Raw genomic sequence first — 23051 nt, 5'->3', positions numbered from 1 at the left:
CCTTTCGCACACATTTGGATCTGAGCTTGTCTAGTTCAATAGAGGGAGAAGCTTCTTTTTGATTCTCTGTTTGTCTTTGAGGTGACTGGTTTTTCTCCCCCTGCATCCTGTGATGAAGAGATCACGATGTATGCTGAGCTTTTGTTGTCACGTCCACTTATGTCTGTGCATGCTGAAGAATGTGTTGCTTTTATGTTATTTCCACGCAGAAATATTCTGAGCCCAACTGAAAATGCCCCCCCCCACATCCCACCGCACCACTCCACCACCACTATGAGCCGATTCCTTCCTCCCCCTTGTTATAGGCTCCAAACAGATGCTTTGCAATTTTTACAGAGATGACACCATTAGCTGGCTGCTGTGTCTGTGTTCACACTGACTATGTCCTCTGATGTGCTGCTGCATGTGAAAACATCTGTTAACGTGAGTGCACACTTTTTTATTCAGGCGTACTCTCGGTGTCTGCCGGGAAATTTGGGGCACCTCTTCTTTCTTCTTTTTTTTTTTGCTCCATGAGTGTGAAGTTTCTCCTCTCAGGTGTGGAGACATTAGCAGCTCTCATTTGCACGCCTGTGGGTAATAGATCTATCCTGTGGGCGTTTCAGAAAAACCAAGAGAAAGCATGAAGACACAGAGGCGGGGAGGGAGGTAAACAGAGAGGAAAGGAGGAGGAATTTACAGCAACGAGAGAGAGAGAGGAGGGTGGCAGAGGGAGGGAGAGAGAGAGCGAGTCAGAGAGGGAGAGAGAGGAACCGGCAGCAGAGGAAGAGAGAGGGAGCTTTTGAACTCCCAGTAGCTGTCAGGACTGCTGGCTCTCCTCCACGCTTTCTCGTCCCCCGGTCGAGCTCTGTCTCTCTGCGCCGCAAACACTGACACACACACACGCCAGGGAGCTCCAGCGGATGGACTCGTTTACACACAGCAGGCGTGTGGAGAAGCGCTGAAGACGAGCCAAACGCACGCACACAGCGTCATACATGGAGCAAACTTTAACTCTCAACTCTGTAAGTCCTTGTCATGAAAATCTTGGAAGTCTTCATCTTTCCGTCTGTCCTCACCTCTCTGTTTTGGCGATGCCAACCTCATCTTTCACACTTGGTGGTATCTTGCCTGCCATCATTACTTTTCCCTCTTTGGGCTCTTTGTGGCTCCTGTTGTAGCCTTTGAGCGGCATACAGTGGTTAGCTTGTGTGGTCTGTCAGAGGAATGTTTTGAGTCGTGCCAGCTGAATTCTCATGTGCTTTATGGTACACACAGCACTGCTGTATACAGCAGAATGTGGTGTAGCTCCGACATCAGGATGCATGCTGACTTTAAATTAGACCTAGCTGTACTAAAAGAGGTTTGTAAAGTGAGCCCCGGATTATTTTTGTGAACTGTATGAGCCTTTGAAGGATGTGCGCTCTGCTGTACTCGCTCTGAGAGGGGAAGCCTTCTCCCAGTCAGTTAGTGACAATGGGAGAAGTTAGATTCTCTGAGGTTATGGCCGTCTGACAGAGTTACAATTTCAGGGGAATCTTCAAGTGCACTGTATTTTTTGCATTGGTCATGTTACAGCAAGACACTAGTTTGAACTTGAAATGGTTGCCTGTGATTTTACCTTGCCTGTGTTGGCGTTGTGCTGACATGTCCTCGCTCTGATTCCTCAAATGTGTCCTGCTTTTGTTGCTGCGTGGTCTTTTTCGCTCAACTATATTGCATTAGTTTCAAAGCTGGGATGCCACACTTGATTATGATAATGAATCTGTCAATTATGTATGAGGATGTTATGACTTGAGGATAGGAACCAGAATAGAGCGTTCAAGGGGATCAGCGTTACAGGCAGGAGAACACGACGCACTTCTCACAGACATCACATGGTCGGTTCTGGAGTGTGGGCGGACAATTGCACTCACGAAATGTTTCCTTAGGCTAGCATTATAGGATGCAAAGACTAAGCAGCCTGACATTTTGTAAGTGTCTCCACTATATGATTCCTTTTCTCCTTCTCCTCTTCATTGCGAGACATTTCACTGCGATTTAGTAATTTTGCTCATTTCAAACCCACACAATGGAAAAACAGCCCGTTAACAAAACAAAGCTTAGTCCTCGAGTAGAAGTTATTAAAACTGTCCGGCTGATTTTTTTTCGATTCATGAATGTGCAACAGCCAATAACCCGATGACCAGATGTGGCTGTGGTTGCTGAGTTTGCTGTTTGACCGAGCTGTAACCACGGAAAATACCCGCTGCCTCGCCATCTCTGGATGGAGACGCACTGCAGCTCCACTCTTGGCGGTTGTCACGCAAAAACGCTATGACATCATCTATCAACATCCATGATTATGATGTATCTTTTTCAGCAAACCGCATATCATCATCGGTTGATTGGCTGTAGTAGAAGCTGCCTGTACCACGATGTCTATACATCTGATACACGACTGCCGGGAATGATTCACCACTCACTGTTTATCTTCCTCAATTGTACTATTATTACATTTCTCTGCTTCACCGAAAGGGAATCTACTGCCAAGGGTGTGGAGGTTACTCAACGAGGAACAGCTCAGGACCTGCCAAAGTCTTTTATCACCTCCCTGGTAACAGTTCAGACATGTCTGGGATAGAGCGAGCTGCCTGTCGTGTTCAACTCTTTACCCCACACCTGTAGCTCAGACAACGCTGACGTGGAGTCGCATTGAGCAAGACAGACCTGTCTCATTAGACCGTGATGGGATGGCAGGGAGACCCAGAGCTGAGTGTGTAGTTGGTATCGTTGTGGCCTTGAATTGGCACAAGATGCTCCAGAATCGGGCCAAGGTCGCACTGTTGGAGTCGTAAACATGGATTGTCAGGGCAGACAAGTTCTCCCTGTGATATTGTGAGGCTTGGCGCTCCTCTTTGGCAGTGTAAACACTAACTTCTCCTCATGCACTTTTTCTATAAACATCATAATCCCGCGGTCAACATGAAGAAATATATAGCTTCCATCTTTTGGTTGAGGCAAATGCCACGGGCGTGTTATGTCCTGCACCATGAGTTATTGTGCTTCTAATGGCAGAAAATGAAAAGGTTGCCCTGAACTGCAAATGATGTAGTGCTAGACAACTCAAAGCTCTACACAAAATGGCGGAAAGCAAAGTTATGACAGAAATAAGTAACTGTCTATTAGGAAGCATTGAGTGTGCAGACGAGCCCTTTTTTTTTGCAAAAGTAAAAACTCACAACAAAGTATTGTATTACCAGCTATTCAGCTATAACAATACCGTGAGCATTATCAGGATTTTGTTATCATGCCAAATACCAGTAGAGATTCAGTGTCCTCCTACAGCCCTCAAACTAATTGATGGACTTAAGCCAAGCTTGTCCTCACCTCTTCCCTAGTCTCATCCATCCAGCTAATGTTTCCTGCATAACCAATAAGATTAGTGCACCCCCGTAAGGTCAGGAGGACTCCCACAGGAAATAAACAATTATGCCAGTTACTTGTCACAGGCATTAAATAGCCCTGTACACTCCCGGGAGGCCGATATGCACACATATCTCTGCCTTATCATCACTCCACCAAATACACCCAAGCACACGGACTTTTCAAAACAACACACACTAAGTGTTCGTGTAAGAACGTGTGGTGGAAAACGTGGGGTGGGGGGTTCACAGGGCTAATTATAGGTGTCAGGTTCCAGTTTGGAAAGTCCGTTTTCTGGTGTTTTTTCTTTATGGAAGACAAGGAGAGCAGCAGCAGCAGCAGTAGGGTGTGGTGGCATCTTATGTGGTTTTACCCACCTAAAGCCCTCCAGGCTCATGTGTGCGCAGCCCTTTTTGTATGATAATAAATGGGGATGGGAGGGGTCTTGGTCTCCGGTTCTAGTTTCGCTCTCTTCAGTCCAGCTGTGTTGTGCCGCTCTTCGTGTGTGTTTGTCCAACACAACAAAGGGAGTTCATGTTATGTTTTAAGGCTTGCGATAAGGCTTCACGGTTATAGTGACTGAGTTGAGTGTCTGCTAACATGAGCTGAACAGGTTCAGACAAAGTGAAGATCAGAGTTGACATTGTTATTAGTTGGGAAAGAGAGAGTCTGATACTGGTTGGGTTGCCTCAGTGAGGAGGGCAGCAAAGGGACAAATTTAAACAGGCTAGCACACCCTGTCAGCTTCCTTATCAGCAGCAAGTGGCACACACACCCACAAACACACACACACATACACGCATATGTGCACCCACACACAGCAGAAGCACTGCGGAAATCATAGTAATGCCACGTTAATCCAGACAGGAGTCGAGCCATACCCATCTGCTGGGGCTCACCGGTTAGCATTGGGGAACAGGCAGTAGATTACGGCTGATCAAGGGGATTAGGAGATGAAACGCACCGTGACGATGGCCTCTGTTCACATGCAAATCACTCATGTCTTTAAAGACACAGAGAGAGCACCTCATTTATTTACTGAGAGGATAACGTTTAAAAGCCGCCGCCACACAAGTCTGGACCCTTTACTCGGCTCATGACACAGGGCTTGATGTTTGTTCACCCAGCATCATTATAAATTCAGAGGTAGAACTTTCATATGTTTATTTGTTTCTAAATCAAACTATTTAGAGAGCCACTTAATTAAAGCACCCGATACAAGAGGCCATTGTCAGGCCCTGTTCAGATCTGGTATTAAACGTCTGTCTCTGGTGATGAAGCACAGGTGTGAATGTACCCACAATGCATTGAGGATGCCAAGTGAGGCCCGTGGTCTGGGACACATGGGACCACATTCTTTAAGCAGCATGAACACACGTGTCCTTGGCCCATTCAAGGATACTACATCCACTGACCCCCAAAGTTTAATAATTAACTTTAAACGATTATTACATTTCTCAGTCTCTCTCATCCATTTATTTATTTGTGGCCACCTCCGCCATATTACCACTGACTGCCACATTGATTTTCTATTTTCTTTTCACTGTTTCAAATGAGTAAAATCTGCGGTGCAGAGCATTGATTCACGTAGCCCATCCTCTGCCTGTTCTCTCTCAGCCTCTCTTTCTCTCTGTCACACACACACACACTGTAAATGAACCTGTCTGTCAAACTCAGACTGGCAAAAAAACAACAATTGGTCTTTGCAAACAGAAAATACGTGTTATTTGCATAGGGAGCAGGGAATTGAGATCCACCCCATGTAGGGAGAGGAGACACATTCTAAAGCCATGTGTGGACTGACGTGAGAGCTGTTCATTTTTGATTGGATCCCCAGAGACGGATGTTAGTACCAGGTCTGAACTATAGACGGTATATAAAGCTGGACGACACAAATTAACTTCCTCCTATTGTACGAAATATCCTGACTGCAGGTGCCGCCATCTTTTCCTTGTGACATGGTGTTTAGCCACGATACTGCGCTGCAGATTGCTGGTCAATCATGATGCTTCACCCTGTTTTTACATCATCAAATATCATATTAAAACCAAACTACATCGGTGTGATAAGGAACTACCTAAACAGACACCATGTTTTAGAATATTTGATTTGACATGTGGTTTTACTTAGTTACTTTTTAGTATTAAAAGCAAAAGTGAAATTATACAACTGTTATAATTTCTTAGTCTCTTGTCACCAGAATAGGATTTGTCAGTTACATGTTGAAATGTTTGATATTTGCAGAAACCTGAGGATAATGTGACTGTATGACAGGAATCAACAGAGTGTCACAGCCCTTGATATGTATTGGACATAATAGCAAAGGAGACACATGAATTGTGTTCATGCTGTTTACCCTTCCTGGTCCCGTAGCATCACATAAGCATGCTGACCTCAACAGATCCTTGCTAATGTGATAGAGTGTCTGGCATATTTGTGGTGACAAACAAGATTACCCTCAATAAAAACACTGGGATCCACTTGTTAACCACCAGAAATCAAATACAAGCTTGTCTGTCGTCTGCCTTCACTTATCTTCACTTGGATATGGTCGAATGAGTTTCATAATTCCCTGAATCAGTCTGACTCCCTCCCTCCCTTTCTCACACTCTCCTTGCTTGGTTGGGAAAGAAATGTCTCTTCCATCTTATCAGTCACCGCACCCTCTCCCTCCCTCCCTCTAAAGGAAGTTGCCTCCATGCGAAGCTCTCTCTTGATGTTATTTTCAGGGAATAGTTTGTCGTCTGCCGCAGATAGCAGGTCCAGATTATTTTCCCGTCCTCGGTCAAGATTGCCTGGCGGAGAGCTTGACATGCAATCAGGTCTTGTGACAAGCGGCGTTCGTTGTCGCTGTGAAGCCCGTGTAGAAATGTTTTGCACATTGATTTAATCAAGCGAAGGCTCAGAGCTCACGTGAATCCTTTTTACTTTGTGGCAACAGGCTGGATTTCTTGGAGCAGCAACACTGGAGAAAGGCGCTAGTGAAATGTTTTTGTCCTGGAGGCTTTTTGCTTGAAGAGTTCCAACATGTTTCGCTCCTGTTGTGAATCTACGGATGCGCTCACCTTGCTGTAGCCACGCTCTGCCTCAGGGGGGTCAAAGAGCAGAATTAGAGCTGGGGGTCTGAGCGTTCTGCGTTCTGTGATTTTCTAACCACAGCTATGGATGACTCAGCTCAGCGCCTCGAATAGCTTCTAATTACTGCAGGACAGATTTTATCTGCACATGAAGGCACACATGCTTTCTGTGCTACAGTTCTATATTAAAGCATTACGTATATACACTGGTAATTATCTGCACAATGCAGTGTTTTTTAATAAATAACCGTTTGTACAAAAATGATACAACAGATGTGGTGGCGAACATCAAACATGACTTTGAAAAGCTACTGCCATTACAACTCTAGATCATCCAGTTTTTTAATTCTTTATTTAGTATTTTCAAGATGTTCCTGGAGCTGTATCAACACTGTCTAGAATCATTTTAAATGTTTCCAGCTGTGAGAGCTCGTCTATTTCTGTTGTGCTTTGTATTGTAGGACAATAACGCACACAATGAACAACGATTATTTTGTCCCAGTGAGGAGCCCACCGGATTTCTTATATTCAAACATGCAATTATCTAATTCATCTAAAAAAAAACATGGAAATATCTGGAACTTGTGATTTACAAATCCCTACATGAAAAGCACTGTTTTTCTTTACAGCACATTACTTTACAGGTTCGATAATGAATTGTAGGTGCAGGTGTTTATGGCCAAATCATACAATAATGAATAATGCTTTGTGATGCTTGATTTATAATAACTATAAATCATATTCTTCACATGAAGAGACATAAAGAAACATGTTAGGGTGTAGTCCTGCAGAGCTTTGGATGATATGAGACTCAAATGTGTCTTACTCAATAACTCACTAATACTTAATAATAGGTAAAGTGCTGAAAGAAGCTTTTCCTATAAACTACACAAATACATCTTCTTCCTTCCGCACAATCAATGGGATTTTCTTCTGGATTCATTTTGTCTTATTAATGTCCTTCTTGTGAGTCTCTGAATTGCTCTCGATGGGTTTACTTATCTCACTGCTAATTTTCTGCTGCATCATGTGGTGTAACGCCGCGCTGTCATTTGTTGAGGGACAAAGTGGGAGCCCCTGTTTTGATGCAGCTGATTTCCCTAATGACAATGCTGCAGAGTCTGTGTCACTTGGAAGTGAGATTGAATTGGCGTATATGCATCGTGAGGGAATTTTTAATATGATTCATCGTGGGAGCCCTACTTGTTGTGGCGCAGACGCCGGCAAGAGAATCACATCATTATCTCTTTAAATTCATTATTTTTAGATTTATTTGTGATATGTACGATTGTAGTGATTTGTGAATGCATGTCCCAATCTGGTGCAACACATGAAAGTGTCCCACCATTATTTATCTGCATTTGTACATTTCAATGCAAACACAGATCTATACAACCCAGTGCATGCATGAACAAAGCCTCTCAGATGTAACCTGTGGTTTCACAGGCGTGCAAATATTACAAACCTCCAATAGATCCAAAGGGGGAGACCATGTTAAAATCCAATTAAACAGGAGAAATCTACCATGAAAAGCAGTCTGTTAATAAACACCATATCTCATCCATTATTTATGGCAAAATTAAGTCCAAAGAACACAAACACGTTTGTTGGAAAACCTCAGAACACAAGGCCCCATTATTCAAGAATAATAGTTTCTCGAAATACAGAGATTTAGAAGATATGTGGAGGCGCGGAAACACGGCGGAGACGAGGAGCGATGCCAGAATATAAAAGGAAAGCAAAAAAATATACATATTTTCCTTTTCTCGTACGTGAGCTACTTGGCTCGCAGAAAACACCAATTGACAGGATTACGGCTGGGCTCATAAGAATGGTGCTTTTTGACAGCGGGAAATTAAGCCCCGAGTTCAGCTAAGAGACGACCAAACTTTTATTTTGATTAAACCAAATCCATCTGGTTTCCATTTTAAGTTTCGACTGAGTACTTATTTCTGAGAGAGGGGCGGGGGGGGGGGGGGGTCCCGGACTGGAAACAAAAGGGGAAGGCCGCTGTGGTTTTGACATAGCGAGTGTGTGTTTTTGTGGCAATAGTTGAGAGTGGTGGGGGGGGGGATTGATTCATCTGATTCCTTCATGCCACTGTGGCTCAGGCTGTATGTATTGTCAGTGGGGAACCATGGTAACAGCTGCAGAGTAAGGAAATCTATCTTTCCTCCTTCATACCCCCCCACCCTCCTCTTCTTCCTCCTCTCTGTCCAGTACCATGTCAGATTTCTGCTTCCTTCTCCCTCCCTCTCTTTCCCCCGCTCCGACTTGTACAGACATGGTTTTCTGAGTTTTGGGTGGGGAATGTTCAGGTATGCATTCACACACTCACACACTCACACACACACATACACACATACACACACACATATTCTGTCTGTGGGCTGCTGGTGTAGCAGACTGGGAACAATGAGTCTCAAAAAGAGACTTTCCTTCAAGAGGACCTGGAACTTCGGCACTGTAAGTAAACTGTGGTGTTCCGCCCGAGCCTCCTCTCCCTCCGCTGTACGAAGCGGTGAAACTCGTTTTGTTAAGTCAGCTGTTTTTCTCATTAATTTCCCTCTTTGTCGCCGATCTCTTGAATGCTCTGAACAGCTGTTTGAAGCGGTGGGGAACTGTGGCTGTGTGTTGACTTGACTTTGCTTTGTTTCGTTTTTTTAGCCGTGTGTTTAACAGGGCTAAAAATCTAAATTCTGACGGCAGGAACTTGCCTTGTCAAGAAAAACCTAACTTTTAACTCTGTGAGAGGAGCTAATGAGCTGCATTAACGTTTGTGTGAATGTTGTTTATCTTTTAACCGATTTGACTACGTCAGGTGTCGGACACGTAAAACCGTGTAATCGTACCGACTACAGCTAATCGATAAGTCACGGGGGTAACAACATTTTTCGGTTGGTCTTTGCAGCATATTTAACTTAAAGCTAATCTATGGCTATTTTTTTATATGCTCACATTCAACGTTAAACACAAAGTTGAAGGAGCAAGTTGATGAGCCGTGTTTGCTGTTGAGCTGTGATATAAAAACTGATATTTGACCTTACAAAGCTGGGAGACAGTTTTCACCAGAGCCCGACAAATGTATCGGTTGGACCATTCAAATCCATCAATATGAGCCTTTCATAGACATATTAGTATTAGTGTTTGCCGATATGAAGGCTATTATTTTTCTAAATAAACATTACAGAAAAGATGTGTCTTAATCTTTATTCTATCATTTAAACTTGCTTATATGTAGTATCTGTGCTTTATTTTTCCTTTTATAATTATTTATATTTGATTTTATTGTTAAAACTTTAAAATATAATTTTAGGGTATGTATCCTGGCCAATTTATATAAGTATTGGAATTTTTTTACTTCCTAATATTGGCATCGGCCCTGGCTTGAGTTTCCACCGATGACAATTGGTTGGACAAGGGCATATCGACCAACCAACCGAACAACACTACATTCAAGAAAAGTGTGTGTTTCAGTCCTGATGTGTCACTTCAGATCACACACACATAAATCTGTCGGTGTGCTCATCTACGTTCCTTTAGCATGTGGTGTCTTGAGATGCCAGACTGCACGGCGTGGGGGTGGTACCACAGTAAAGCTTGGAAGAGCATTTTCCAGCCGAAGAGCCACTCACTGTGACTTGAACTGTGATGTTGTCTGTTTGCTTGATAACAACCCGACATGTACGGCACTCAGAGCGATTCCAACTGTGAAATTGGATATTTGCAATCTGACCTCAGATGAAAGGGATCAAAGAGGGCCTGCAGTGCTGCAGAGCCACCCACAGTGGAGCCGCTTGTCACCAGAGGTGTCGACAGAGGAAGCGTATGTGGACAAGAGGGGATGGTGTGGATGGGTCAGCACTTCAGACTCATTGTGGGGGACTCGTGGTCAAGGAAGCAGTTACGACTTTAAAAACACTTGTTGGTGTGTGTGTGGTCTAACCCCTGCTGCCTCATACACACACACACACACACACACACACACACACACACACACACACACACACACACACACACACACACACACACATACACACCGCCCTCTGTATCTTTGCCAGCCCTACCTGCTCAACTTTTAATTATGGTTAATCATGTTTGTGTCAGTAATTAGTCAGTCAGCTAATTAGCTGATCTACAGATTATTAGCCAACATGATTTATCATTTAGTTAATTTATCAAGTTAAAGAGTCGACGTATCTGTGTTTTCCTCTCGTATATAAATACCTATTTTCCCTATTATATCATCTCATAGGGAATGTTTGATTGGAAAAATCAGGCCATTCGGACATGTTACCGTGGACATTTTATTTTTACAATTTCCTGCCAGTTGATAAAGCTTGGATTTATATAGCCTCATTCAAGGTTCCCAAGGCCACTGTAAAGAACAAGAAAGGGAACTAAAGCAATGACACATGCTTAGATTGTGGGGTTTTACAAAATTACATTTGTTCAGACACTCAGGCGTGTTCAACGCACCTCATGGCATGTGTGTCATCGACATAATTCTCCTCTGACACACGCAGGATTTATAGAAGCTTAGCCCTGACATCATTAGTGTGTGCCAACGGAGACTTCATTGTGATAACTCTCCCACTTGTAACTGTGCGTATCGCTGAGGAAGTTTCGTTCCTACAAGACTTAGATCTTTGATATCATCTCAGATGTAAAATATCTCCATGTGGAGGCTTAAGAATTAGCAATGACTCATTAAGCATTGACAATCGTGAATATACCAATTCATAATTTCAAATTCCCAGCCTGGGAACCCTTTTGTTCGCTAAAAACAACACTTACGTCACATTGTTTGATGTCTGTCTTGTTCTTTAAAACAAACCGCAGTCTCAACACTCCATATATTTAAGGTTAGAGGTTTAGCTGTTTTTAGATCCAAAAGGGACGGACAGATGGAGTGGGTGTTCTCTCGTCTCTCCCTCCTCTGTTTCAGCCTCATGTTGGTCTCTGGCTATCCACCCATGATTTTGGGTGTTGACTGTACGCAGCCAGGAGCTCCTTATAGTCAGCAGCAGCCGAGTTGTAAAGGGGCTGTGGCGGACAATTAGTGGTTTAGCGGTCTGGGTCTGATAGAGTTTTTACATGTGGTCACTCCCAAAATGGAAGCAGGCAGCACATGACGGAGGGGACGTCCTCGGCCTTCAGATGGCCAGTTGAAGAGGCCGGAGCACGATATATGACCGGACGTGTTCTCAGGCTCATTGATGAGGCTGAAACTTGATAATGACAACAACACTTACCCTTATTTCCTCCAACTAGGATGTTATGTGATTATCTCCATTTGTTTGTTTGTGTATCTGTTAATTAGCAGGATTGCACAAAAACCACAGGACGTATCACCACGAAAGTTGGTGGATACATGTGGTATTGGTCAAGGTCCAAGGAAGAACCCTTTAAATTGTGTTGTGGATCCAGATCAGGCCTTGTGTCCAGGATTTGATTTATTTTTGATTTATTTTAGATCTACAATCCATTATTATACCATTAATCACACAATGTATCTACAGCTCACACCAGAGCTTAGTGCCTGGTAATGAGAACCTTGTTTAGCTGTATTATCAGTCTTGAATATTTGCACTTTGAAGTGGCAGCTCAGCAAACACTCTTCTGGAAATAGTCTCCCCTTTTCAGTTGAATCCTCCAACGCACAGATTTGTGCTGTTCTTGGACCGAACCCTGAGATGCGCCTCTCATATCCACCCCCTGCCTTTCAATTTATTTACGATAACAGCTTCACAGATTAGGCGTTAAATCTCTCTTTATTAGCCCGACCAAAATAATGCTGAAAGTTGGCTAAATTGCATTTAAGTATTTGTGGAGCCATCATGAGATCTGGGCATCATTTCTTGTCTTTAATTACATACCAGTTACAGAAAGTTGTCACCGTAAAACCTCTGTGCTCCCCGGGGGGGGGGAGAAACTGTTTGGTGTCTATTCAGCAACATCTACTCATGCATAGACCACTCACTTCCTGAATTAGCAAGTGAAAGGAGGACCATTAAGGCCAGTGATGGCCTCTCAAGCAGCTCAGCCCTGATGAGCTCTGATCTTTGTGGCTACAGTTTGCAGGAATGCACACATTCAAGCCTGAGAGGAAAATATAAAATGAGGGGTGGGTCCTGGAGTGGAGGTGTGAACAGCTGTGTGTGGGAGCAAGCAGGGGTCCACCCACTTACAAATGAATGTTTTCTAGTAGCACACACACACAAGGTCACATTCTTACACACACCTCAGAGCTACTGGTCAGATGCCTGGAGAGACGCTGCTATCGGCACAGTATTCAGCCTCTTGTCTGAGTACAAGAGGTCATGAGAGCAGCTCCTCACTCATGTCTCTCTTTGTTCTCTTTCAGTCTGCTGCTTCTTCAGATGGCGGTGAGTACCATTCTTATACTTCCACTTAAACAAAATTAAAAAGGGAAGCTTAAGCGTAAAAGCGGAGTAGAATTCCAGCTCTCTAATGGATATTTGTGATCTTAACGCTCAAACTAAACAAAAGGCTTGTTAACCGGATTTTAAAGTCATTCCTTTTCACTAACCCTGAAACTTTTTCATCCCCGTTTGCTCATATTGATGCTCTGTCCATTTTTCCCTGTCTGCATTTTTATTTCTCATTTTCTGCTCGAGCCTCAAAAGAGGACTTTGTCGCCGCTCAATAAAATGGTCTAATAAAAATACTTATAGTGAGAATGATGTATGCACTGCAGGCAGCATGCCTCATTAACAAAGGCTGTTTGTTGAGCGTGTTTCGGGTCACAGTCGGTTCTAGCGTGCATGCTGTCTGGTCCTTCCCTTTCATAGCAGTTAATAACATTTGCTAACAGGCCGACCGAGGCTGCGGTTGTGGACGCGCAGCACCGCTCCTTTCACCGTGGATGTGGATCAGACATGGCTGTTTGCTTTCTAAAGCCATCTCATTAGCTGAGCTGCACACAATGTGGTAAACAGGCATCTCAAAAGCCTCAGTCCTAATACGTTAAACCGAGTCCACACAAATGGCTTGTCAGCAAACTGTGGACAGAAAGTGACACAAGGAAATCGGTCATCTGGCCTGTGTCGTCACAGCGAAGAAGATAATTCACCGTTCTGCAAATTGCTTCGAAGGGTCATGAAGAGGCCACATTAGAACTTTATTTGCTATTTACAGCTGCTTTATTTCACAACGCCACAATAACATTTCAGTGAATCCAGGATTTCTACTCTCAATAGAAAAGAGAAAGTCTGTAAATATCAGTTGCCCATGCCAACCGTTTAACTCTCTCTCACAACGTGACACCAGGCGCTAGTTTATTTCTAACCAGCTCCATTGTGATCCTTTTGTTTTGTTTTTACTCTGCACTCCCTCCCGGCTCGTCCTGCAGCCCTAAAGTGGCCATCTGCCGCCTCGATAGCAGGTACCTCAGAGGAAGTGCCTCCTTCTCCACTTTAGTTGACCCCCAGCTCCTCAACCGGTCTCCCTGCCAGTCTCCCTTTTCTCGTCTGTGTCTACTCTCCTTCTTCTTTTATTCCTCTCCCTCATTGTCATGCACCCTGTTTGCTCCTCTTTTATCACCCGAGTGGCAGCTGCTGTTTCACTCCTTGTAGGATGCAATCAGATGTGTGGTGCTCCACACGTCCCTCTAGAGCTAGCAACATTAGCACTAGAGCCCGAATCTGATGTATTTTATGGTTTTAACCTATGTGCATTAATGTAGTTTGTTAATAATAATATTATTAATAATAGTGTTTAGTTAATCATATTTTTAACAAGGTCTAGGGAAATATATTGGAACTATATTACTACAGATTACTTTTTCTCAAAGATTCAAAATTTGCAAGGTAAAAAATAACCAAAAAAATGCAGATTAAGGCCGATAAGGGTGATAGCTGTAATTTGTCCCTTTTACGTTTTTCCCCATGATCTGTCTAAAGCTTTGCGTCACTCTCCTGCTCCTGCAGACTACAGTGGAGTCCAGTTGCAGGGATGCTGCAGCCAGAGCAGCCTGAACAGCAATGGCAGTCTTCCAGGAGCGGGCAGCCGCCGGGGGGTTCCAGAGCAGCGCGTGGCCAGCTGGGCCGCCTGCTTCGAGCGGCTCCTCCAGGACCCAGTGGGCGTGCGCTACTTCTCGGTAAGCTGGGCAGAGCAAGTTTCTCACGTTGCTTGAAAGTTTGCGGAGTGGCGTTGAAAGCAGCTTCATGATTCAGATGTAGGAGTTAAACACAGGGAGCCAGTTTAGTTTCTTTTAATCTTGCTCATTAATTCAATGAAAGCTAAAGGAGTTGAAAAGTTAAATAAATATGAATTTGAACTTGTGCTGCAATTAGAGAGCCGCAATGTAAACTCACCCTCCTTCCTCTATTCAATTATTTACACACAGTAATTACATTCTGTAAGTGTTTCCTCTCTGACCCGCATGTAGTGCAGTGATGTGAGAGCGGTGATATGAGAGCTTTTCTAAACAAGGTAAAAATCGGGAATAAGTTCGAGTTCAGTACCAGCTTTTCTTTATGTTACCAAACCTCCCACATAAAAGATGTGTGTTTGAATTTAGCCCACAACACCTTCGGAACGCTCCGCATTAAGTCCTGGCGTCCCAGAACCACCTCCCTCCTCACCTTCCCTCAGCGCTGATCAGAGCCGCACTCGCCCACTCCATCCTGCGCCCACACTTACTCCAATTTTGGTCACAGCATAACACAAAATAATGTTCTCTCCTCGCTAGTGGCTTCAGCAGCAACAGTAGCAGCAGTGCCAGGAGGATGTGAAAGTGATCAGCACTTTGAGATCATAAAGAAACTTATTGGGATTTTGTGTCTTCACAGGAATTTCTCAAGAAAGAATTCAGTGAGGAGAATATCTTGTTCTGGCAGGCCTGTGAATACTTCAGTCATGTCCCAGCAACTGATAAAAAGCAGGTAAGTCCACGGTATGCAGCTATAGCTGCAGTCAAAGCTTTGTGGTCCAATGTGAACTGACACATTATGTTATTGTTTAAAACTCTATACACAGTGGTTAAATTATAATTGTCTTAACATCAGTGGTTTCCAATTTAAAACACAATAAATTATGTGACCTATTTTTTCACAGGTTTTAAATTCTAATGGTTCATTTGCATCTTTTTTGATACGTGAAGGAATCCATGTTTATATTTTCTCATATTTCATAAATAATCTCTCCTCCCTCGGGCTACATCCACACTGCCACATTAATATTTATACTGCCCAACTGTTGCTAAGTTTATGTTTGGCGTCAACAGTATTAAAAAAAATGTCAAAACACCTGCATTGGCCTCCTACCATTGTTGAATCCAAAACATTGTTAACACTCAGCTTTGGTAACAGCTCCACCTCGTTGTGAGTCCAAGAGAAGAGATACCTCGTCTTGTATTTCACCTTTGCTGCTTCTCCTTCATAGTAGACAATGTGCTTCCTGTTTACACTGGCATGTACATGTCCAGTGTATGTGACAGGTCACATGCTGTAAGTTATCAGGTGTGTTATTATGGACAAGGTATGATACAAGGTATGATACAGCACTAAAGCACTGTTTTAATACGCTATTTTGAAACAAACTCGTTCTATGGTTGCTCCAGCCATAGAACGAGTTTGTCTCATGTTTATCTTGTGGCCACATTTGTGGGTCATGACTCCCAGGTTTGGGAACCACTGCTTTATGGTAATAGAGCCACTAATGGGGTTAAAACAAGGGGTCTCACTGTGTGAAACAGATAGATAAGAAGACACAACATGGAAGCTGCTGTTGTTTTTGTAATTCAACATCACCTCTCCCGTTTCCTTGCAGCTGTCCCAGAGAGCAGGAGAGATCTACAACAGCTTCCTGTCCAGCAAGGCCACCATGCCGGTCAACATCGACAGCCAAGCCCAGCTGGCCGACGACGTCCTCACCTCCCCACGCCCCGACATGTTCAAGACCCAGCAGCTACAGGTACGACCACACAGCAGCGGAGTGGATTAAATGAGACACCACAATCTGTTTAAAAAAACAGTGTTTCCACAGTTATTCCAGTATTTCACATCTTTGATTAACATGGGCTGAAGATTAAGAGTTTTCACTCTGAATTATTATCAGGAGACATTCTCTTATAGGGGGCTTTGTTCTCTTCTCGCCTTTAGCCACTTTGCACAAGCATATTGGGTTCTTTGGTGGCCATCTGGGTTTGTTTACGAAAGGGCGCTGAGGCTTTCCCACAGAGATAAACACAAACTGGCATACACCCACAGAGAATCCAGAGCATACTGTACACACAGACACATAGACATGCAGTCAAGAGATCTGTATATTTCCAGCCTGCACACGAGCATGATAGAAATGATAACTGTTGAGACACCTGTCATAACATCAGCTGTAAACTTATGTCCACACTAGTAGTTTTGTCCCCCTTGTTTTAGTCTGCCCCTGCCTCTTTTCTCACTTGAATGACCCCTCTTGACTTCCGTCTCTTCATCGCTCTTTCTCCACGTCTCCAGATCTTCAACCTGATGAAGTTCGACAGCTATTCCCGATTCCTCAAGTCCTCCCTCTACCAGGAGTGTGTGCGCGCTGAGGTGGACGGTCAGCCCCTGCCGGACCCCTACCAGATCCCCTGCAGCCCTGCGCCATCCAAACACAGCGCCAGCTCGGACCGCTCCAGCCTGTCCACTCCGAAGAAGGTGCCACAAGAGACTAGACTGCATGCTTTAAAGTGACAACAGATGAAAATGTATGGTCATCAGTTCAGTGTGACAGGTTAAGAACGTATTGTTTGTCTTCCATCTCACAGGAGGTCAGAAAGCAGAGGTCAGGGAGGTCACTGAACGAAGAGAGCAAAGACGAAAGCGCCGACAAGAAACGTGGGATCTTCTTCTCGTGGTCCCGCAACAGGAGCTTTGGGAAGGGCCCCAAGAAGAAGGAAATCGGAGACATTAACCTCGGTGAGAAATGAATTAACAAGCCTGTTGCCTTCTGGTTACAAAGATCCCCACGGAGTCTTCAGCAACGCACAAACTTTAGCAGATCTTTAGTGTCCACGAACAATACACCAAATCAATGCCAACTCCGGGTTTGTCAACAGCATCATGATGAAACGCAGCTGCCCTGCACTAATCACACACACACACACACACACACACACACACACACACACACACACACACTGGCAAAAACATACATTTTTAAACAGTTAGGGGAGATTTAGAGAATTATCATCCAAGAGCCAGTGTTATAAACAAACCACATGTCGTCAATATGGGGATGTGAAATCTATTCTTCAATGTTGATGGTTATAATATCATAATATATCAATACAATAAAATGTAATCTTACTGGTTCAGTGGCCGTTTCTTAACATGCTTATTGGTAATGGGTTGTTAGCTTGGGCTGGGGTTATGCTGGTTGCAGCTTTCTTCCTGAAACTGTAAAACTGGCTCAGTCCACAGAACTCTATAACTTATAGCTTAATAATGTTGGTGTTGCGTATGTTAAATTCTCATTTAATGTGACTAGTGTTGCTGTTAGTTCTTCTCTGCAACAACTCATCCTCTCTTTCTGTGTTTTGAGCAGACTACTACAGCAATGGGCGGAGGGAATCCCAGGGCTCCTTGTCGTCCGGTACCAGTTTGGAGATGGCCACTTCCTGCTCTGCCGGCAAGATTGAGGTAAGATTCCTCTGGACAGATCACCATGGCAACACTGGGCCCAGTAACTGGTGTAGCCATCATTAAAGACCAGAGCTCTTTTCTTCTTTTTGTTTTACTTGTCAGCCCACTCACTTTTTGTTTATAGATGGAAAAGTTTAGAAAATGAAGAAATTTATTTACAACTGAATCTATGTGTCACTCAATTCTTCCATTTTGGAGCTAAATTAACCGTTTAAACCTTTGTTCCTTAGTCTGATAATCGCCACTCAGTCTGGGAACGCTCCCCCAAACAATGCAGCGTGATTCTGCCCAACGGCTCCTGCTCCTCCATCAGTCTTCGGCCCGGCGCCTCCATCAGGGACGTCCTCCATGATCTCTGCCGGAGCATCAGCGTCAACATCGCAGCCGCCGACCTGTTCCTGGTGGGAGGGGAGAAGGTGAGGTGGGGCAGGGGGGGGGGGGGGGGGGGGGGGGGTACTCTCCCAACAACTTACTGACAAAAATGCAGAGAACATCTGCTGCTAATAGAAACAGGAACCAGAGCGGTGCTGCGAGGAGCTCTTGAATGAATTGACTCGGCTCTGTTGTTTATTAGGATTCGAGCTTTGATAAATACAGTATGACTGCACTCAACATTTAAATGTGCTTTGTTCTATTGTTAGAGGAGTCATTGTGAGAAGCTAAGTTAAACAATCTGAAGTGAATTGAATAGATTAGAGGATTTCAGTGCAGAATTTGTCCGTAGGTTAAGGTCTTTAGTTTTCTGTGGGATTTCTGTGTTGATAATGTGTAATTTTATACATTTTCTCCTCGTAGCCTTTGGTGTTGGACCAAGACTGCTTGACCCTCAGCTCACGAGACCTCAGGCTGGAGAAGCGAACCTTGTTCAGGTGAGAACAACCCGTCAAACTTTGACTTGATCCGTCAGCTCCATATCTTCTGTTTATTCTTTTAATGCTGTGATATTTACTTGTACTAATTGTACCTGCTCTCAGATTGGACCTGGTTCCCATTAACCGCTCCGTGGGCCTGAAAGCCAAACCCACCAAACCAGTCACTGAGGTCCTACGTCCTGTGGTGGCTAAATATGGCCTCCACCTCAGCGATCTTGTGGCCAAGATAGTAAGTCACCCCCCTGTCGTCCACAACGGCTTAATGTGTTTGAAGCTGCTGTGTGTCCGGAGAGCAGCCCTGCGCCGTGTGTGTGACACTGCCACAGGGTGGAGGATCATGGTTAGGGGAGGGAATCGACCGCATCCTTTTCCATCTCTACATGGTGGTTAGCGCTGTGACTCAGCCCAGCCTCTGAAGATGGCGAACCGGGGCTATAATTAAGAATGACGACACTCCTCAAACATGCCGACTGTTTACTCCTCCCCTCAATTCCCTGCCAGATGATTTATTTTAGTCTTGTCGGTTTCCAGGCATTATAACTGTATTATACAGTAGACCGGAGCCGAAACACAGTTCATAAATTAGGCTCATGCTCTCAGAAAAAACAACCATATGCAAAGAGGAATTAACTCACAGCACATGTAGACTTCTGCAAAACAGGGGATGTGACGAACTCGCTGAACGTCTAATTATGTTTTGTTTCAGAGTGGACAAACTGAGCCTTTGGATCTGGGTGCTCCCATATCCAGTTTGGACGGCCTGCGAGTTGTGTTGGACAAAGCCGACCAAGCTTCAGGGAAAGGTAAGAAGACGTTACACACTGTTAATCCCAACTACTAGAATGTCCCTCACTCGAGTACATACAGCTGCCAAGGCCCAGCAGTCCCCATATGAAGTCACAGTTAAATTGCACAAACTCCCCTAATCAGTCCCCTAAACCTGTTTAATTCAGATCCATGAATAAGTCCTTGGGAAATCAGCGAACATGGCAAAAAAAGAATAAAGAAAAGTAGAAATTCGTTCATTTGTTTTTGTTTAATTGTACTGGAAAATCTCTACAGTGCTTGGTTATCTGAAAGCAGCTAAACAAATAAACTACAACCTTCTCATTGGAGGTTACTAAAAACTTGACAAAGGAATAAGAACTTTGAGAAGTTTAACACCTTATTATAAACCACGTCGACCTCTGTTATTCATGTGATTTAATTAATATATGTTTTAAGTGTCCTCTCCTCTCTCTCTCATTTATTTCCCCTTTGTTTCTTGTTTCTCTCTTTCAAGCAGACAAATCCAAGTCTTCCACCATAAAAGGTCACCCTCCTACCAGGAGTTTTTCTGCAGCAGTAAGTTCTCCCTCGTTCAGTCTTGGTCACATGGTGGTGTTTTGTCCTTTTCTGTTGCTGTGCTGCTTCTGCAAACATTCAGTAGCATTGAATATCAGCCCACATTAATCTTTATTAACACGTAGCCAATGCTAAGCCATCCGTTGGTGTTTATTTTTCCTGGGTTTTTGTCTGTCTGTGTTCTTCGACCTAACACTGCCTGTGGCTGACTCACTCACTCATATTTCTCCGTGCTGGAGTAACTGCACCATATGTGGTCAGATGGTTCTCGGTCCAGATACTGGCAAGGTCAGAGAAGACGCTGAGCCACCAGATGGACCTGTCTCCACTTTATATGAAGATCCCAGTAAATCTGGACTCTCAGCTCAGTAGGGTGCTCAGCAGCTCATGCTTATCCCCCCCCCCACTCCCACTCCCCATCCCTCCATCCCCTAACAGAGTGCATTGTTATTGTTGCATCTGCAGGGAGATGAGAGGTCAACACCCAAGGACTTTTCTGTGAGAGCAAGTGGACCAGACTCAGCACTCCCAGGGGAAAAGAGAAAACAGAAAAAGATTAATATAGATGAAGCTGAAGGTAAAACCCCCTTTTCCTTCTTTCTCTTTCTCTTTTATTTATTTATTTTTGTTTGTGGTGGATTTCTTAGCTTCGCTTCGCCCTCAGGACTAACTGATTTCTTTGGCTTCACTACAGGGTTATTTGTCTCTGTCTGGTGTGAGGCTGCTACGCTGCATGTTAAACTCAATTAATCCTTTTGCTCCGAGGCGATCACCTGCTCTGAAAGATAAAGTGAGAGAACTTGTCTTGTTTTGTTTTTTGCAGAATTCTTTGACCTGCTGAGCCGGGCGCAGAGCGGCCGAGCCAACGACCAGCGCGGACTCCTGCGCAAAGAAGACCTGGTGCTTCCCGACTTCCTGCGTCTGATCCCACCCGTCACCTCCTGCTCCGTCTCCTCTGACTTGGCCTGCTCCACTCCCGATTCACTAAAACAGAGCAGAGAGAACGGCGTCCCCTCCCGGGCCCCCCTCACCTCCAGTCTTCGTTCGGAAAGCCTCGACTCCTCCCTCAGCTCTAGTGCCAACGGACACTCCAGGCGGTGCCTCATGCCCCCTCCCCGCCACCCGACTTTCGGCATGCACCTGTCCCCCATCCCCCGGCCCTCAGACACCCGGCCGAGCCTCCGCACCGTGGAGGAGGACACCCACTGTGACCTGACACTCGTGGGCGAGGGCGACATCAGCAGCCCCAACAGCACATTGCTGCCCCCGTCGCCGTCCCCCATGCTGTCCTTCAATAGCAGCCTGCCCGAGGCCAACTTCACTCCGCCGCCACCCTACCCCAAGTCTCAAGACGCAGGTGGAGAGGGAAAGTCCACTTCAGGTATTTCCACAGTGTAACCGACCAGTGCTCCTTGTGTTTGCGTGTGTCTGTCGTATGTGCATGTGTGCGCTCCCTCCGGTGGTCTCTACCCGACCACCACCCCGATCAAACCCCCTCTACACTGACCCTGATGCACTTTAATGACAAATTGATATTGACTCTTTCTCAGTTTGCCAATTTCCTCTTAAACTAATTTGTTTAGCTGAAACACAGCAGAGCATGTGTGCGATCGATCGGGATTTCACTCGGATCATCATGTAAATAGTGATGTGTATATTTTGTTCAGTAAGTAACGTTTACGTTGATGTCACTCCACACGACACAAACTGTTGGGTTCTGCCACATGACCGGAGTTTATTCCGGTTCGAATTTATGTTGTAGGGTTTGGGTGCATGAGAACGCTGATGTAACTGACTGCTGAGCTTTTTTTTATATAAATGAATATTGCATACAGATCAATAATAATCCATATTTGACAGAACTGTGGTCAGTAAATGTTGTACTGAGGTTTATAGTTCAGAGCAGCCGAACGGTGGAACGTCTCGAGATCAGCAGGTGTTTACAGCAGTTACTGGTTCATCGTATACAGTTAGAAAACATCGGAGGTCAGACCCATAGAAATGTTGCACAGTGTTGGACGTGCCGATGCTAAATGGTCATTACAAAACAAATGCTGTGTTCCTCTCCATCCCACCTCCTCCAGTTAAGAGCAATTCAACAAGTTTCTTCTTCTCCTCCTCCTTATGTAACTCTCCATAACCGGTGACTCATTAAACGGTGTCAGATCGTGCTGCAGCAGTTTGAGCAGCGGTGAAAATAATTCGTCACCGAAGGACCAAGTGCTGCTCAAAGCCGGTGACACTGTTGAATTGCCTGTCATTCTTTATCTGGGTCACCCCATTCCCTCCCTATCTCTCCCCCTGTCTCTCTCATTCTCAGATTCCTGTTGTAGATAATCACTGCCAATAAACTCTGTACCTGTGATTGAGTAGATCTAATAAATGTTAGAATTGGAAATCACTCTCGTCTGTCTTTTTACACGTTTGTGATCCCAGTATCCATCCACTTCCTCCTCCTCCTCCTCCTCCTCCTCCTCCTCCTCCTCCTACTCCATCGCCGCCTCTCCTCTCCGCCTCTGCATGCCTTCCCTTCGCTCTCCCTCAGCTCGGTCTCATTTAGTCTTGTGGCTCCCTCCTCTCGTCGGCTCCCACTCCTTTCTGTGTACTTTCATGTGTGCGCTTGTTGTCAGGCCGCCGCTGTGGCTTTGTTTGATTGCTGTGTGTGGCATGTTTCTGCGCTCTTGTAAAACACAGCTTTGTCTACCTGCTTGGTGTGTTTTTTA

General features: G+C 44.6%; 1 protein-coding gene across 4 annotated transcripts; it reads left to right on the top strand.

Moving 5' to 3' along the window:
• The first annotated feature begins 672 nt into the window (after positions 1–672).
• Positions 673–22726, top strand: LOC128430433 (regulator of G-protein signaling 12). Of its 4 annotated transcripts, none has more exons than XM_053416483.1 (15): positions 673–1004; positions 12829–12850; positions 14414–14583; positions 15278–15370; positions 16257–16400; positions 16943–17125; positions 17236–17386; positions 18015–18109; positions 18343–18528; positions 18908–18981; positions 19087–19213; positions 19691–19787; positions 20267–20328; positions 20794–20905; positions 21152–22726. In XM_053416483.1, the coding sequence occupies exons 1-15, from the start codon at positions 978–980 to the stop codon at positions 21724–21726; spliced, it is 2118 nt and encodes a 705-aa protein (XP_053272458.1). In that variant the 5' UTR covers positions 673–977; the 3' UTR covers positions 21727–22726. The 4 variants fall into 4 exon arrangements, with proteins under 4 accessions (XP_053272458.1, XP_053272457.1, XP_053272455.1 ...); XM_053416482.1 differs by lacking the exon at positions 673–1004 and adding an exon at positions 8500–8615; XM_053416480.1 differs by lacking the exon at positions 673–1004 and adding an exon at positions 8668–8927.
• Positions 22727–23051: the final 325 nt, after the last annotated feature.

The sequence above is a fragment of the Pleuronectes platessa genome, chromosome 23 (assembly GCF_947347685.1).
Source record: "Pleuronectes platessa chromosome 23, fPlePla1.1, whole genome shotgun sequence".
Classification (NCBI taxonomy): domain Eukaryota; kingdom Metazoa; phylum Chordata; class Actinopteri; order Pleuronectiformes; family Pleuronectidae; genus Pleuronectes; species Pleuronectes platessa.
This window is presented reverse-complemented; position numbering and strand designations above follow the sequence as displayed.

Coding starts and splice junctions, on each gene's coding strand:
- LOC128430433 (XM_053416480.1), top strand. CDS start 8,772: ATGTTCAGGTATGCATTCACACACTCACACACTCACACACACACATAC. Junction 8,928..12,828: donor GGACCTGGAACTTCGGCACT/GTAAGTAAACTG, acceptor GTTCTCTTTCAG/TCTGCTGCTTCTTCAGATGG. Junction 19,788..20,266: donor CGACCAAGCTTCAGGGAAAG/GTAAGAAGACGT, acceptor CTCTCTTTCAAG/CAGACAAATCCAAGTCTTCC.